At 35.2% G+C, this 17,787-nt stretch overlaps 1 protein-coding gene across 7 annotated transcripts in view; it reads right to left on the bottom strand.

The window, feature by feature from the left end:
- Positions 1–17,787, bottom strand: part of DENND1B (DENN domain containing 1B) — a 171,383-nt gene that overhangs the window by 54,786 nt on the left and 98,810 nt on the right. For all 7 annotated transcript variants that reach the window (XM_049807720.1, XM_049807717.1, XM_049807716.1 and 4 more), the window contains 3 exons: positions 10,133–10,233; positions 4,308–4,353; positions 2,681–2,782 (listed from right to left, as the gene is read on the bottom strand). In XM_049807720.1, coding sequence (XP_049663677.1) covers positions 2,681–2,782; positions 4,308–4,353; positions 10,133–10,233 — 249 coding nt within the window. The remainder of the gene's footprint in view (positions 1–2,680; positions 2,783–4,307; positions 4,354–10,132; positions 10,234–17,787) is intronic.

Here is a 17,787-nt window from a genome sequence, read left to right on the forward strand (position 1 = left end):
TAATAGAGTTCACATGCATAGAAAGTCATCTAGCCTGTAACTATAATTTAAATGCTTAAGTGAATGATTTAAAAATGCCTTTAAACCTCAGTTAATTTATTATACAGTTTATTAGACAATGCCATATAATAATGTTTTTTCAATCTTAAATTTATCATGAAAAAATTCACAATCAGAGCATTTTAATAGACTTATTACTTATAAATGGGTAAACTATTAAATACCTATGCTGTGAGGACATCATCAGGCTTATTGATCAAGAAAATAATTAATTTCCTTCAGACACGAGAAACAGTTTTAGAAAACTCTTTGAAAGTACTGCATTTCTTTTGTTCGGCTGTTAACCAACCCGGAATCATTTTTTGAAAGGGATAGTAAGACTAGAGCGTCTTTTATATTTTCAGTTCTTCATTCCATTTTAACACCCTTCAGAGGTACTCATTTCATTTTTTCATCAGAATTTTTACTACCTTTATATGTATGCTTATGAGGTTTATTTATATAGGTTAAAATGCTTCACATATGTAAGTATCTTTGATATTTGTTTTAATGTTTTAAGTCTAACTTAGCATTTTGACTCTACACTACTATGTCCTATACTTTCTAACCAAGATGTTAGCAGTTGCACTGCCCCTCATGAATGCAAAAGAAGGACAAGCATTTCGTCATTTTATGAGCCAAACACGGACACTGTCTGTGCCTTTTGTTTCCAGGTTTTCCAACTATAATTGTGTATGTTTTCCATTAAATTACTGTAAAGTGCTTTACAGACTGAAGTAGAGGAAGAGATGGGCATATTAAAATTAAAAGCTTCATTATAAAATCCTTAAATTCTGCATGTATATTTTGCATAAAACACAGTTGTTCTGTTTTGTTCTATATTAGATACAGAATGAAATATTTTAAGTCTGCTGTATAGTCTGTACACAAGGATAACCTTCATTAACATTAATAATAGTAACATGCATATATCCTGGGGGAGAATTTACTTCTAAAAGTATGAAGATCTGTTTCCTTATTTTCTTCATGCTAGCCTACTAATTTAGAAATCATTTTGATATGCATCTGTAAAATACATAAGAAATCCTTCTCATTGCACAAATATCCATTTTTACTGTTCAAAGGACCTCCAGCTACAACTCCAGTATCTTATGGAAAATTATGCCTAATTCTCAATTCTACATCTAGCTATTATTTGACAAGAGGTATGTACCTCCATGACACTATAACCTCAATCTTACCCACTGAATACAAGGTCAGTTAAAATTACTGACACACCAGAAAATGACTCGTTTTTTACTTAACTTGTTATACTCTTGAATGATAGAGTACAGTCAAAATTATTGTATATATGTGTGTGTGTATACTTTTTCATACACTAAAGTAAAACCACAAAACATCAGAATACTTTTTATACAGTCTTTTACATTTCTGAACTATAGTTGATACTGAGTCAAAAGAAAGACTGACCAGATGATCTGTAAAAAGTCTAGATTTTAACATCATTAAAATCAAAGGGAACTGACATTAATATAATCATCGTGAGTTTGATTTCTGTTGTACCAAATATATACAAATTACCAACAAAAACAAAAGCCACTACAGTGCCTTACTTTGTCAGTTTGTTTTTATGATTTACAATTTCAGTAAATGTAACTCTTTGATTTCACATTTTGATATAAAATTCTTTGTCTTGACAACCATTTGTGATAGCTTGAGCATCTATAACTAAATAATCAAAACAGTGGTTTCACAATTATATTCTTTTTTTCTCTATTGCCCAATAGAGCTCTATTGGGAAAAACAAGGTAAGTGAATTTTGTGACTATTTAAGATGATATACAGAGTATGTTCCCCTATAGGCAATAAGGAAAAAAAAAAAAAAAGGAAGGGGACACACTCTGCAAGATCAAAGTCCAGAAAGAACTGGCACTTAATTTATCATCCTTTACAGACAAAAGACAGTCTTCGTCATTTCAAAAGGATCAGATGTCTTTTATGACAAACTGGGTTTGCAGTTTAATTTACAAATAGAATTCTAACTAAGCAGTCTTTGCTCTGCCAAAGCAAATGACAAACAGTATAGGTTTTCATTCACGCAGCCCTCAGCAGGATAGAAGAGATTAAAATAAAACTGAAATAATTTAGAGAAAACAAATAAATGTTTCAGAAAGTTGAAGAAGATCAAAGCCTGAAATTTCTGACCCCAACTGTACAAGCATTTCTTATTATATTGACCAGTGCCATCAGATCATTAATTAAAAGGAAAGCACTGGCAGGTGGCAGGGAAGCAGAAGCCGATAATTGGCCCCCTTCTTCTTTTTGCCTTCAAAAACTCTCTCATTCTTTTGCAAGACATGCCACTAGGCAGACAGAAATGCCTACTTTGTAATATAATGATTAAGATGAGATGAAGAGACTCTTGCGTTTAAAGCAGCTATGCCTAATGAATGCAGCTAGCTTTATAATTATGATCCTACTTTTACAATAAGGAATATGATGTTCCATTCAACATCTCCTCAACTGTCACAAAGGTAAAAATCTCAAATATAGGGGTCTACACTTGGTGCTTTTCACCCCTTATTCCTTTTATAGCAGTTAGCAAAACCAGGCAAGAATAACTACTAGTAATTCAAGCATCTATATAAGAAGGAAAGAATGAAATATCTGTAAGACTCACCACTTCACCAGGTAGGTTGTTCAGGTCATTGAAAGGGGTTTCTAGAGTGTTTGTGTCAACATTTAGCAAAACCACATCTTCCAGTGATCTGTTTTTTACTCTCTGTTACAAGGGGAAAAAAACCATAGTGGAAAAGCATTTTACTATGGCATCCTCCCAAAGTATATTTTTATTATAATGTGCTAGATTACAAATGATTTTACAAAGGACAATAGTGGCAAAGACAACATATTGAGCTTTACGTGTAGGATTTGTGAATTAGATGCAGGATTCAGAGCAGCTTTTAAAAACACTTCCTCTTCATCAAACAGTAAGGTTATGTTAATAATCTCTGAAATACAAGTTATTCAAGAAATGAATTCTTGAAAACCAAGATTTATACAAAACACAGTTAAATATATTGGAACTATACATATCTTATAACAAAGTTTCATCCTCTCATACTTGTAAAAATCAGATAGGATGCTAATCATATAATCAGTTGAAAAACAGAAAACTAAGTAATTATTTGCAGATTTATATAAGTCCCAGGCATATGATGTTTACTAGTATTATAAGAATGGATGAAACAATCTTTCAGCAATGAACTTGACTAGCAGCTAAGAATTAAACAATTTGTTCCTTTCAGGAAAGAATGACAGAACTCTTTTCTATGTGGTCCTATAATAATACATAATAGTGTGGTCCAGGAAATAATTCCAGAAGGAATTCGGTGACTTTTTTTCAGAGCAAGCTGTTCTGTTCCATTATTCTCTGATGGAATAAGGAAAAAGATCCTAGTCAAGATATTACAATCAACGTATACAGATCATATAAACCTGATTTGAGAAAACAGAAGGCTATGCCTAGAGTTTAGAAGTATACATGATAGAAGGCTCTTTTGGGAAACACAAAAGTGCTAATCACTCAGAGTGGGGGAGTACCTCATCAGCTTAGCAAATGTGAATTGATCCTTAGAAACTGCTTTAGCAGAAGTGTAAATCAAATAAAGTTCCCAAATCAATTATCTACTCTGCATGATAATCAGACTACAGATGTAGGCTTAATGGTGTCATCAAACAGTTATGGAAAGAGGCAATGCTATTTATGACCCAGCTATTACTTACCATGCAGGTGAGTTCTATTGTTTTCTCGTATGTTCAAATCTGAAAAAGCTACCTCTTGGGTTTTGGCAAAAAAATACTCGTTTTTAAATTAGTAGTTAGGAATGTCATGGGATGAATCTTAGACTTAGATTTTGAGAGGGACAGGAACATAAATTATCTGGGAAATCAGAATGGTGCCAAATACCTATTGATGGCAACTCCAAAATAAATTTTAACTGCTTTTATTATTGGGAAAATCTGTTGCTGAACCACTAAAAAAGGCAGGAAAAAAGCTATCATTAAACTATTAAAAAGACACAGAAACAAATCATGATATAGAGCTTACATGTCTCCATAGAACACTTCAAAAGTAAGATTTCAGAGAGAGACTTTTTTTACTTTGTAAAGCATCCAAAGATTAAATTTTGTAATTCTGTATGTTAAAAACCAGGGATTTTTTCTGAAGTATTTCCATTAAAATTATCATTTATGGCACACACACCTTATGCTTACAAGTACACAGAAGTGTAGAGTAAACTTACCTCTATTAAGCTTAAATGGACACCAATTAGGTAAGGCATCGGTGCACTGAAGAAAAACAGTAGAAAAGATCAACTTTTAAGTACCAACTACTACAACATTTTGTGGAACAAAAAATATTTAAAAATTAAAAAAACGTTCACAATCTTGGCACATACAGTCCTTAGTTAGTATCCACTGTTTAAACCTGTAGTTAAATGAACACAGTTGCTACTGAAATTTTGACTAGACAAGGGAAATTTTGTTTTGGTATTTTTTACTCTGCAGTAAAGACAACCACAAAATAAAGGATGCTGTTCCTAACTATGGAAGTATGAGCGAGAAGACGCGTACAGCTTGCTAACCGGCTTGCCATACCTAGTTTCAATAACCAACGATACTGTATGGCAGAGCTAACCTAGTGGATGTTCCAAAGGTGGTCTGTCTCTAAAACTACAATGGTTTTAAAATTAAAACACTGTTCTGAAGAATAAGATACCAGCTGACATTGCCACACTGTAATGCGAACATCATTAACACCAGTTTTGGGTCTGAATGTGCTTCTGAAACCCTTCCTGGTGACCATTTGGAAGCTGTATAATATCCTATTTAACTCAAGATAGTAAACTTCTCATTTCCAGTTTGAGTAAGACAAGGAACTATATTCTCAAAATAAAACAAATATCCACACAAAGCCTCTGGAGTGAGACCTCCTGCAGTACGCAAGCAAGAAGCTGAAATTAGGCTAATTTATCATGGTTTCCTATAATCTTCTGTTTCTTCCTCTAATGAGTGTGTTCTGGCAACACTGGACCAAGAATATACTCAGTATCCAGCGCTGAAGGGAAAAAACATCCAGCAATCATCATCACACTTCTGGGTACTGTGAGATTACTAAAAATATTCACTCCAGAGAAGCGAGTAATAGATACACTGGTTTAAGCAACTCAGCAGGAAATGAAATACTAAGGGACTAGAGAGAAAAAAAATGAATAAAAATAATCTCTGAAAAATAAATGGAAGGTGAGATGACTTATCCAAAGTCTCACAGACAGCTGACATACAATAATTTCTTCCACTGTATTAATTCAATCACAGATCTGAGCCACTGGCACCAACTGGCAATTGTCTTCCTGAGGCCCAGGTAGAGGCTTCACTGAATCAGTTCACATGGCCTGATCAATTCAGTCCCAACTCTGGGAGCAAAAGTAGCAATTCTCACCTGCCTGCGACTGCAGCTAGTTTTAGAAAAATCTGTACACACTATGGATTAGCCAATTACTCTCATTAACAATGTCCTACAGGAAAGGATCGATGCAAAAACAAAAAAACCAAAAAAAAAACAAAAAAAAAACCCAACCACACCCACACCACCAAAAAAACCACCACAAACAAACAAACAAAAAAACCCAAAACCAAAACCCAGGCCACCCAAGGCCAAAACAAACTTTCATCATTTTTATGCTATCAAAATAAAGGTTTGCTGAGACTGCAAACTATCATGGCTTAAGGTTTCTAGGCAATGGTGCTTCCAAAAAGGGAAATGGAGACCCCTGTGTTCCCACATCTTTTTCTTAGCCTAATACTGAAAAATTTTAGTATCTCCTGAAACTTCACCCAGGCTAAGGCCTTATGCCTTTGTGGACGAAACACATTTGGAATCATAATTCCAAATTATATGGAATCGTAACTGGGTGTCACTCCAGAGCAGACACACATTTATATTCAGAGAGAAATCAGACATCTTTAAAACACTCTAAAGTTTTAATAACGCTTTATACTACATAACAGCCAACGAGAATGACTGACATGTAACTGAGGATTCTTCTGCTGAATATGCAGCAAAATAGATCCTCAGGTTCATCACATCAGAGTATCTTAGCGCTACAAATAACGTGAAATGGAGAAACTATGGTGAAAACAAGCGCTATATCATGTATGCATTTTATGCACGCTTGTTTTCTTGTACACTGACACTGTGCTAGCAGCTTCACCAGGCCTGTACTGACTTAAATTAGCTGATGATTTGCTCCATTAATAAATCTGTCATTAGAAAGGGTAGCGTGCAGCTCTTTTCTATAGAACAAAGCAACAGCTACATCATTTCAATTTTGAGAAGTTAACAGAAAAAAGGTATAAAGCTAATTAGATAAACATCTTGAAAATGCATGAAATAAAAGTCAATTTGATCATTTTCAGCAAAGAATGAATTTTATTACTGCTGGATTCTGAAGCCTTAACAGCAGAGTTTTGTAATATGTACATGAAATGGCTTACTATACTACTGGGAGCTGCTGTATAGTTTTTCTCTTGTTTATGCATGTTATTACCAAAAATATTATTAATCTACAGCATCATTGCCTAAAATAACTACTATGTTATGCAAAACATGCAAGGTAATTGGAAAATAATAGTCCTAGTCTCATAAAAAGAGGCGAGCATATATCCCAATTCAGAAGAGACCAAATCTCATAAAAAGACATGTTGCAATTGTAACTTGAATTTTCTAATTGAATTATATCCTTAACAGAGCATCAGCAGAACAGATGCTTTATCATCCACAGACAAAACTGTCATATATTCTTATATAAGTGACTTAGCTAATTTCATCAAAGTTTGCCAAAAATTAATTTTATTCAAATGTAATTATTATATCAATGATCAAACTTAATTCTGGGGAAAGCTTTCTTGAAAGCCAGCCACCTACTGGGCTGAGTGCCACAGTATCTTTTTGCTTACTTAAATGCAGAAGAGAAATGAATTCTTAAAACAGAGAACTCAAATTTTTAGTACCTCCACTGTATTTTCTTCCTCTAGAGCTAAAATGAAAATTACTTTCACTGCCTAATATTTTGCTATCTTTTAGAAGAAATGTATTACCTCTTCTTTTTTGCATGGTTGCTCCAATTCTCACATTGGAGTTCTCAAAATGGAATTCAAGGCTGAGATAAGCTATGGGGGGCAGGGAGGGCAAAACCATCCTGAAGTAAATAAATACACAGTATGTTCACACACTGGACCTTGCAAGTACTCATGACCTGGCCAATCCTAATGCCATTACAGTTCACACAGATGCTCAGTACCGGTGGGTTTGGACTAATTTAAGAACATCTGTTACATTATGTCTAAAACCAGTCTGTATATCAGGTTGCCTGATAGAACCTAAGAGGCTTTTTGATTAAAAAAGGCAAGTGGAAGAATTTAAAATAATTTTTTAATATAGACTTAATTGTTTTACTCAAAGATACACTTTTCTTTTTCATGCTCACAAAACGTACCAGCTAGGCAGTTTATGTAATTTATCAAATTTTAACCCCCACAGAATTGTATCATTTATCTTTATGAAATTTTGAAGATATATAGTCCAACTCATTAAAAAAAAAATGTGGATTTCTCTCAAAATACACTGGATGATTAACATGCAAAGAAAAAGTTGCAGAATCAGGGCCTATATTTAAACTAGTAGATCTAAATGTATTTTATCTTTATTTACAAATGGCCTTTCTCCCTTGGAAAGAACAAAATTATCAAACTGATAATCACCTACCTGATTCATTTGACTACCATTTCAGAACAACACTAATAAAATCAGAGTTCATGGGAGAGATCCTTACAAAGTCTAAGTGAAACAATGACAATGTAGTTTCTAGATATGAAAATGCATGTTAAGCTAAAAGGAAAAAAGGCACTTTCATAAGAAGAACTTTGCTCTATCAAAATGACATAAAAATTGAAAATCTAAAATAATTTTCTAATTCTTTTTTACTAATTTTAAATTGACATGATCCTCTTGGACTGCCCAACTAGGTCTGGCCTAGGATAAACTTTGACCTTATGAATTCATCAAGGTTTTCCAACTTGATATATTATATACCTACGAGTAAAACACTTATTTACTGTTAATATACCAAAACATGAGGAAAGCTAAGTATTTTATGTGTTTTTATTACACTATTCCAAACTGTCTCACAAAAGAACCATTCAAACCAGACAAGATCAGAGAGAGAAATGTAAATGTACAAAAATCTGAGCTGAAAGATCTGAATTATAGTTACTGTGGTAAATTCATCAATTGTGCATTTCCTTTCATGGACTTTGTTTCCATTTGAACATCTCTAAAAAGGGGAAACTTTTTTTTCCCCCCACTCTATTGTACTACTGTGAAAAAGAAAAAGAGATTATAAATGAGTTTTAAAAGTTTAAGAAACTCCATGCTTCTTTTTAATGAGTAAAAAAAATTCCCAGGTCATGCCATAATGACCTAGAATCTCAACTATTATCATCATCACGAGAAGCTGTGTACAGCATCTAACATTATTTCTGGAAACATTATCTGTGCTTAGAAGGGGAAATAAAAAAATCTTCTAGTATTCAGAATGCACTCTGCAGGGTACAGCTTGAATAAAGGTGTTGATCTACCTTCTGAGAACAGCATTTATGGATGATACTGAAGAAATTACAAAGCTTCTGGCGGTAAGCTCAAGTAATACAAAAACTAAGCAAATACATCCAAGTTCTACCCCCACCTTGGTGCATTTTATCAAAGCTAGGAGCAAAAACAATTAGGATAGAGTTTCTTCAAAAGAAAACTATTGTTAAAGATGAAAGGTTTAGCTATAGTTGAAACTACAGGGAGGAGGGGGAGAAGAATATTTGATTTCTTTTTAAAAACAATAAATGATATCCACATTAAGTATAGGAAACACTAGAGAAAAAGATATACCATGAGCAAATATTGTAAACTTGAGCAAAAACTATCAGAGAGACTTAAGGAAACATAATGAGAATTTCTTTGAAAACAAGAAGTTCAACAGACTCGGTGGAGTTCAATGGAACATCAATATTTACAGGTTCCAGAAAAGAAACAAAACATAAAGCCCAGCAAACATACAAGCATAATTTATTTCTGTGAAGAAAAACATGAATAACAGAAACATAGACTTACATTGGTAGGCATCAGACTCGGTTTTTATATACAATAATAATTCCTATCTCTAAAATGGCTTTAAATGGTTCATTTTTCCACCACAGATCCATAGGGTCTAGTTAAAATGAAAGTCTCCAGGAATGGATATTCCTGTTTTAGATCCTTTAATGGAAACTCTCATCAGTATCTCTGGCACTACTATGAATAAAAGAAAGTAGATCTCTTCTTAGCCTGAAATCTTGAAACACAGGCACATGGAAACATCATCCCTTGAAGGATCAGAAGTGACTCAAAAAGTGATTTTTTTCTTGTTCAGCTTAAAAATTTGCCAAAACCACAAAGTCTGTCATGTGAACAGAAACATGTCAGGAGCAGAATTCTTAGAATGAAAATTTTGGAAGTACCAAAAGGAGATTTTAAGCTCTTTCAGGAAGGTGTTAGATAGTATCCTGAACCTGGCTGAGTCTAAAATACAAATATTAAATCATTGTGTAGACCTAAGGAAAACACTGATGCCTACTCACAGTTGATTCTGGAAAAAATGATCAGGTTTTTTCTGAATGTTTTTACCAGTATCATTTATCTCAAGTTAAAATAGATGTCCAATAAAGGAAAACCGTAACACAGTCACATTTAAATTATTCAATGCATTCTCTAACAATGATACAGGAACAGTTATAAACATGATTCTATATGCTGCATTGATAGTAATCAGCATTGTAATTCAAGGTACTAATTCAAACACCATGTAAAGACATGCTCAAATATCTCTATTCAAGTCATCATTTAAGCATTGGCTTTGGTGCTTTCACAAACCAGATCCTGTATATTTAGTAACTTAAGTAGTTAGTGTTTTCATGAGTTAGAATTACAAGACAGGTAAGAATCTCAGAAACAGGGATAACAGGTTAGCTGTCTTACCAGCAGTAGTCCAGAAGATGTGGAGGAAGCACTGGGATGTAAATGTGTTGCCAATACATTGGATATAACAATGCAGCTGACGCATGAACACAAGCAGTTAACTAAAAATAAAAACACACACAGAATTGGCAACAAAAAATATGAATAAAAAGAAAATATAAAATCTTAAATTAACTTATAGACATGCACCCAGCTCTGCTGAAAGGGAAAGCCTCAGGGGAGTTTTTGGTCCACATTTCTGCTAGTTGGAACAACTGGAATTGATCTGAACCTGCATGAAGCCACAGAAGAGCACTAACCTCAGCTTAGTGTCACTAACCTGATTTCAAAATTACCTTTAAAAAAAATCTGAAGTGAATATTCCCTGTAATAGCAAAGCAACTTTATTACAATTTTCCAAAACTCCCCTCCCACAGCAGGGACTGACAAGTCTGGCACTAGCATCACCAGAAAATGAAGGACTCCTTGTCTAAGAAAGGAGGTGTTACGATCTGCTTGCCATTCAAAATGAACATTCCTGGTTTTCTAAAACAAACAAGCAAACAAACAAAAAACCACCCCCCCCATCCCACCCCCCCCACCCCCAAAAAAATTATGGAATTGATTAGAAACGTGATCAAGTTCACCCCTTGAGTGAACAAAATAATCTGCAATATCTAAAGAATTCAAATTTGACCTATCAAATACCACTTTGCTATCAGGGAGTCATTCAAATTTACTTATTTTAATACGCAGCCACAGAGTTACAACAGAATGAGAAAAAATCAAGACTGTGTACAAAGTAAGGTAGCCTATATCCAGCACATAAAACACCACAAACCTCATTAAAATATATAAATAAATACATGAAATAAAGGGAATGTCCCATGTAGAAGACACCAAGCTTACGTAAAAAGACAAGACAGTCCTAATCTTTTATATCACAACAAAATTACTATCTGAGGTTAACTTGATAATAGTGCTGTTTATTAGACATGTACTTTTACAGTAATAAAACAAAGAGCTAAAAATAAAATGTAAATCCTGTCCATACAGCAAGCGCTAAAACATTATGGATTTTACAGGGAAAAACCCTTCTTTGTGGAACAGATCAGCAGTTAAAGCTTTCACACCCCGGCTGTCTTGGATGTTTAGACTTGTAAACAAAAATTATACTGCAATTTTGTACATGTATTTTTACACTAAAAATGAAAAAAAGGAATTATAAGACAATTGCAGAAGAAATCACAGACAATTACAATTTGTGCAGCGTAGTTTGCTCAGCACTCGGATTAATATAACATGATTAAATATGGAAAAGAAGAGGGTCTGAAAGCTCCTGAGGGATATCATTAGGGCAAATTGCCAAAGAATGAAACATGAGCCAGTCAGGAGAGTCTGGAAGCTGCAGTAGTACCAAGGGACTTAAATGTTCGACAGTTGGAGCTTCAGTAATGTGTGAACTGCAGGTTAAGGTATCAGGAGACTCTGTTCACTGACACACAGAATGTCACTATTGACCAGCGAACTGCCCAAGCCTGACAGCTACACTACAGAAAGCCAAGTATATCATAATTCTGTATTTAAACTCTTCGTTTCAGATTAACATCTCGTTTCTTAGCTTTACATCAAAGCTCCGCAATTAGTCTCATTTTAGACTTACAATAATGGCTGTTTTAATAATCACTGTGTTGTTACTAAGAATTAATTGATTTGGGGGAAGAACTAAATGAGTATCTTATCCCTCTTCTACACAGTGGGATTTATGAGTTTTATTTCCATATTACCTCTCTCTAGTTTAACTAACACTACTGATAGTGTAGTCAAGCTCAGCATCGTGGTTTTTGCTCTTTTACTCAAAATGGATATGGAATTACTAATTAGTATGTCCACATACTACTGTACATAGCATATAATTTTCAAACTGCAACTACCTATACAAAAATTAGCATTTCATATGTTTCAATCACAGACTGAAATAAAGCTGAGCATACAGTTATACAGGATATCCCTGATGTATACAGCCACTGCCTCCTCCTCTTAATAGGCATTCTTAAATTATGAATTAAGATGACTATACTATTTGCATGAAGAAATATTTTCCTATCTTATGCATACGTCTGTATCATATTTTAGTTCTCACTTTAACAGAAGAAGCGGTTAATTCCTTAAAAACATCTGAAGTTTTATTAACTCTTTTTGTTTACAATCTATATTTTGGTGTGGCACTCAGACTGGCCTCTAATTAACATTTTTAATTTTTAAAAAATCTACTAAATTTTAGCATTTCTAGCAGGAAAGATAAAGATTTGATTACTTACACATGAAGGTTTTGTTGTACTGTTCCTTGCTTTTCTATTTAATAACATCTTAACATAACTTCTTATTTAAACATTGCCATCTATGCTGCTGCAGTAAGTTTCCAAACATTTTAGTATGGCATGAATGTTTTATAGTTTCCTGTTGTATACAGCCTGGAATACAAGCAGCTAAAGGATTCTGCTGCTCTTCAGACTGTGTGACATTTGAATACTGTGCCAACTCTGCCTTTAAGCAAATACTGATAATATAATTATGGATTTCACATTAAAAATGGCACACTTTCTGGCAAATTCTCTTTTTGCCTTTTTTACTGTTTCAGCAGTGACTGCATTTCTCAAATGCATTAGCTATTTAAATAGCTTACCTCTTTAACCAACATATTCACTGTTCTAAATAGAATGGGGACTACTGCAAATTCTGCAAGAATGCTGCATGTCTTAAGTAACCAGACAGTTCAAGAGATGTGAAAAGCATTCCGGGACCAGGTAGAGCCTCACTGCTTACATCAGAACTCAGAGGTCTCTAAAGGCAACACTGCATTTGGGGGGTGTCCAACAGCATCTGCGCTTGGGAGCGGAGCCAGCCAGAGCCTCAACAGGCACCCTGCCGAACACTGAAGGAGGAGATGGAAAGGCAGAGAGCACAGCACAAGCTCCTACATGCAGAAATGAGCATCTGTTGCTTGACCAAGTGGTGAGATCTTTTGCAGAAAACAGTTCCTTAAGCTATTTGAGGAAAAAGGCATTTGTATGGAGCCTGTCTATTGATGCTATCTATTCCAAAAGGAATTGTCAAGATCCACCTTTTAAAAATTCTTGTAAGAGAAATGTCATAAAACAGAAAAATCTCTTTCTCAAGACAGGTAGTCATTATCCTAATTTATCTTGAAGTCATCTTCAAGGCTGTGTACAACCTTACCTATTTTGCCAGGGACAACTGGAGATTACATCAGCTGTGAACTGTGATCCGCTTTACAGATAAGCTTGTATATATAAGGTGAAAGCATCTGTCCAAAAACTTCCTGTATATTTACGTATACACACACATATATCATTGCTCAACTCTTCAGTTTGCTAAAGAATCTTAAATTATTTTGTGCTGCAAAACCTAGTCACTGCAAACCTAATAGTTTATTACATGTTTTGAGAAAACAAAGGATGTTGAGGCATCCTCCTGTAGTTCACTACACTGGAAAAGACCAACCAGAGTTGTGTTTCTATCCAAAATAAAATGGGCGGGCAGTTTTTAAGTAAAGTATTTGCTGAAACCCATTTGTCAATATTGAACAGAACTTTTAGTATTCCTGCTTCCAACAATTTTGATTTTTTAGACTGTTTTTCTCCATTTCAAAAAAAATCTTCTATTTTAAACAACTTTTATTTAAAAAATAAATCAATTATGGTTTTAAAATTGGTTTAAATAATGTGGGTTTAAGTTACATAAACAACATAAGTCAATTGAACCAGTTAAAAAATGTCAATGTTCAACTCTCTAATAAATAGACAAATCTAATTTGAAATGCCTAGCATTTTGCATTGGACATGAAACGAAGCTTACTATCCCATTCTATCAGTAAAGAATTTACTAACACTACCAAGTACAACTGAAAGTTTCAGTCTATTTCTGATCTCTTCTGATAAGACACTGCAGCCAGCATCACCATGTATGCTTTCATCACCCTGCAAGGAAAGTACGTGGTGTTTTCTCCAGAGTTTTGTAGTGATTCTGCTACAATAATTTATCTTTGTCTCCTGAAAACAAAACAAACCAAACAAAAAAAAAAAAGTGCTGGAACTACGTGCCTGGTGATAATACAGTCTCTCCAAATAGAGAGACACCACATTACGAAGTTTGTTAGCAAAATTCATTATTCGGTGACGGTAAATTGATTACTGCCAAATCCCTGCATGACTGAAATAATACACAAATTCTAGAGAATTAGTTACTTTCCCCCTTATGGCCATAAGCAGCTACTTGGGAAGACTGTTCAAAACCTACGCAGTGCTGAACAGGAACAGTCAAGAAAAGTTTTAGTTCCAGACTTGATCAAAGCAGGTTTACCTGCTCCTGGGAACATTAAGAATGCAGCTCCTCCCTATCCCTCACGTGGATGCAGTAACTCTGATGTGTGTATCTGCTACCCCAATGCTCACTTCTATCAATGAAGCTTTCCACTCTGCATTTCAAAGGGACTAGGCCCACCCCACCCCTTTTTTTTTTTTCTCTAATTACAGTTTTTGCTAAAGAAATAACTGCAACATGTCCAAAACCATACTACTTCGGCTGAAAGATCTTCTGCAGACTCACACATTATGCTTATTTGATACCTATTATTCACATAATTTCAATAAGTAACATGAAAATAATTATTCTGTATCCTGCACAAAACTTACCTGGCAGTTACTTTCAATCTATATAAATTATTTCCTTCAAAGCTTTTTCTATAACCAAAGGTAAAAGGAGAGGCAGAGCATAGGTGGCAAGATTTGTACATGCCACAATGCACAAACTAGAAAGACAGAAACTGATTAGCAGAATCTTGTCAGAAAGCCAAAAACAGCAACTGAAGTTAGACAAAATGCTAAAGTGAAATTAACCTGTGATACCATACAACCTTTCAAAATGTACTGTAAGCAACTAAAGAACCACTATGATAAAGCCATTTCCTGAAACACCCTCAAACACTGTCAATCTCTGTCAACACCATGTCCAGAAACGGGTACTGGTGTGCTCTCTCCCTCCTCCCTCACAGTCCCATTGGGCCAAAGAACTGTTCCCTCCCGCTGCCTTGACCACACATATGTTGAAAGATGCCAAAGATTCTGTTTAGTTATCTCATCTACTTATTAATACCTATAGCAATAAATTGTAGGGGATGGGTCACCATTTTACCACAGTTCCAGTAACTACCATCAACCTGGACCAACTCTTACTGCTGTTGCCCCAGTATCCCAGTGCATGAGAATTACTGAGAAACCACTACCGGCTTCCTGAAAGGAAGCCTCTCCTCTACATTATTACAACTCATAAGACTACCAGCTTTGTTAGGCATCCATACCTAGATCTTGTTTGATTGGGAATGAGATCAGGCCCCAAACCCCTAACGATACTTAACAGTTACTAAGACCTACCTTCCTATCCAGTTCTTGAATGAGGGGGGGGAAGACAGCTGGGGAGTAAAAGTGGGAAGGGAGCCCTTGCTTTCGCCAGTTTACAACACAGCATAAATCCTTTCCCAGCTCTAAAGAATAAATAGTCAGACTAAATCATAAACTCAGTCCATTCTGCTGGCATTGGTGAGAAGTCAGAAGTCACTGATGAAAAAAATTTAGCAACAGAAGAGAACAGAATATACTGTCCAAGCCATGACATCCGAAGCCACTTCTTATGCATTTCTTTAATTTAGCTTCTGGCTAATCACTTCCCATCTGCCATCCCCATAATCTTTAAGAAGAAAAAGAGGGAGGACCATTAAATGAGCCATAATGCATTTTCCTCCTGTTGGCAAGATGAGACCCCCAGCTCTCCTCTCTCACAGAAGGAGGAGAAAGGGAAGGGAAATATATTTCCAGTTCACAGATGAAAATTTTAACTTTTTCCATCGTGAAAGTTAAATGTGAAAAAGGAAACACTAATATAAAAAACTTATTGTCTCTTGGGTTTGGGTTTGTTGGGTTTTTTTAGTATTATTCACTTCCTTTTATCATTATTTCTGGGGGAAGGAAAGGGAAGAGAAGAGTGTTATTCATGAATTTGACAGCACTTCATATACAATCAATTTCATTCTTTTCTTGCAATTCTTGATTCACAAAGCAGCATTATGGCATCATTCTTGTGCATTAGTTTGGAACGGAAAAGAAAAGACCACAGACACGGCTTGTTTCTTGCCTATGGCTCCAGGAGTGACATGTTTCCCAATAATGGAAGCTGAGCAGAAAATAAAATTGAAGTGGTATTAGACAGGTGAGCACTCAACAAGGAATACCACTTGGCACACTGTGCCTATACTAAGGACGTACATGCACTTTTATAGGTAATCAGAGGTATCCATATAACAAAGCAGGTGTGGGTGGCATAGTAAACGCCACATAACTTGATTCAGTTACTCATTTTCTTCATCCCACTTTTTAGTATTTTTCATAGGTTGAAAATGAAACTTCTGGAAGTCAGTCATCAGCTTTTATCCCCAAGACGTTACAGTTTAGTTTAACTAACAGGTCTTGTCTGATATTTGTCTATCCTATAATAAACTAATCATGCTTCTCTAGATCATCTGTTCAATAATTTCAGTTTTCTCAAATTTCTTCATTTCATCTCTGTACATTCTTGATAATTTATTTATTCTCATTTTGACATTACTTCCTAACTTCTTTATCTCTCTCACAAAAACACAGAAGAACACAAACATACACATCTTTTTGTCCCTTTTCCTGACCATCTCCTGACCCCCCCTTTCCTCCCTCCTTTATTTTATGACCCGTCTCCATGGAGGAAGAGCTACCCTCCCATAAAACAAGGGAGTTCTGCACATGTTTCTCTCTTCTGAAAAGAGAGTTTCCAGGAAAACAATTTTTATTAACACTTCCTCCCCCAGAGTAACTCCATGGTATGTTCTTCTGCCATACACTAATTAAGAAGCAGCAGGGAACAGCTTCGTTATCAACAGCTGACAGACAACTTATTTACTGCGAGCAAGAGTAGAGATAACCACTGACTATGTTATAGTTCATCTCATCATTGGTGACTTTTGGAAAAAACAGTGATAAAGCAGCAGTGACCATGAAAAATGGGAAATCTTGACATAATGGCACACCAGAACAGAGAGCTGGTATAACACACACACCCTTCAGTAACTTGTCTTCACATCTTATACTTCACATGGCCACCAATGGCTTCAGTGGTACTTCTTTTACGGGGTGAGACAGTTCCAGTCAACAGAATACAGACTCTTTCAGTTCTCATACAGCCCAACCACAAAGGATGCAGTACTTAAAGGCTTCCCTTAAACTGCATATGCCCACAGCAGTGCCTGCACTGACTCTACACAGCATTTTGTTCCGGCAGTTTTTACTGAATTGCCAGAGATTATATGAATTGGAAGAAGAAACAACTTTTGCCCCAGATTATCCTAATCTTGTATTTATTCTTTTTCCTGAAAGTGCTAATAAGTGAAAAATCTAATTTTAAAATGAATTTGTACATCTGTCTTTCTGTCTACGTGCTTTTCTTTCACAGTGTGTTGGGGGAGGGGGGGGGTGTTTGTTTGGGTTTTGGGATTTTAATCTTTTTTTTAATATAACCCAGTGATACGGTTCTCCATGCTTTACATAGATAGCAAGTGATAGCAACCTGCA

Source organism: Accipiter gentilis, chromosome 8, assembly GCF_929443795.1.
Source record: "Accipiter gentilis chromosome 8, bAccGen1.1, whole genome shotgun sequence".
NCBI classification, from domain to species: Eukaryota; Metazoa; Chordata; class Aves; order Accipitriformes; family Accipitridae; genus Astur; species Astur gentilis.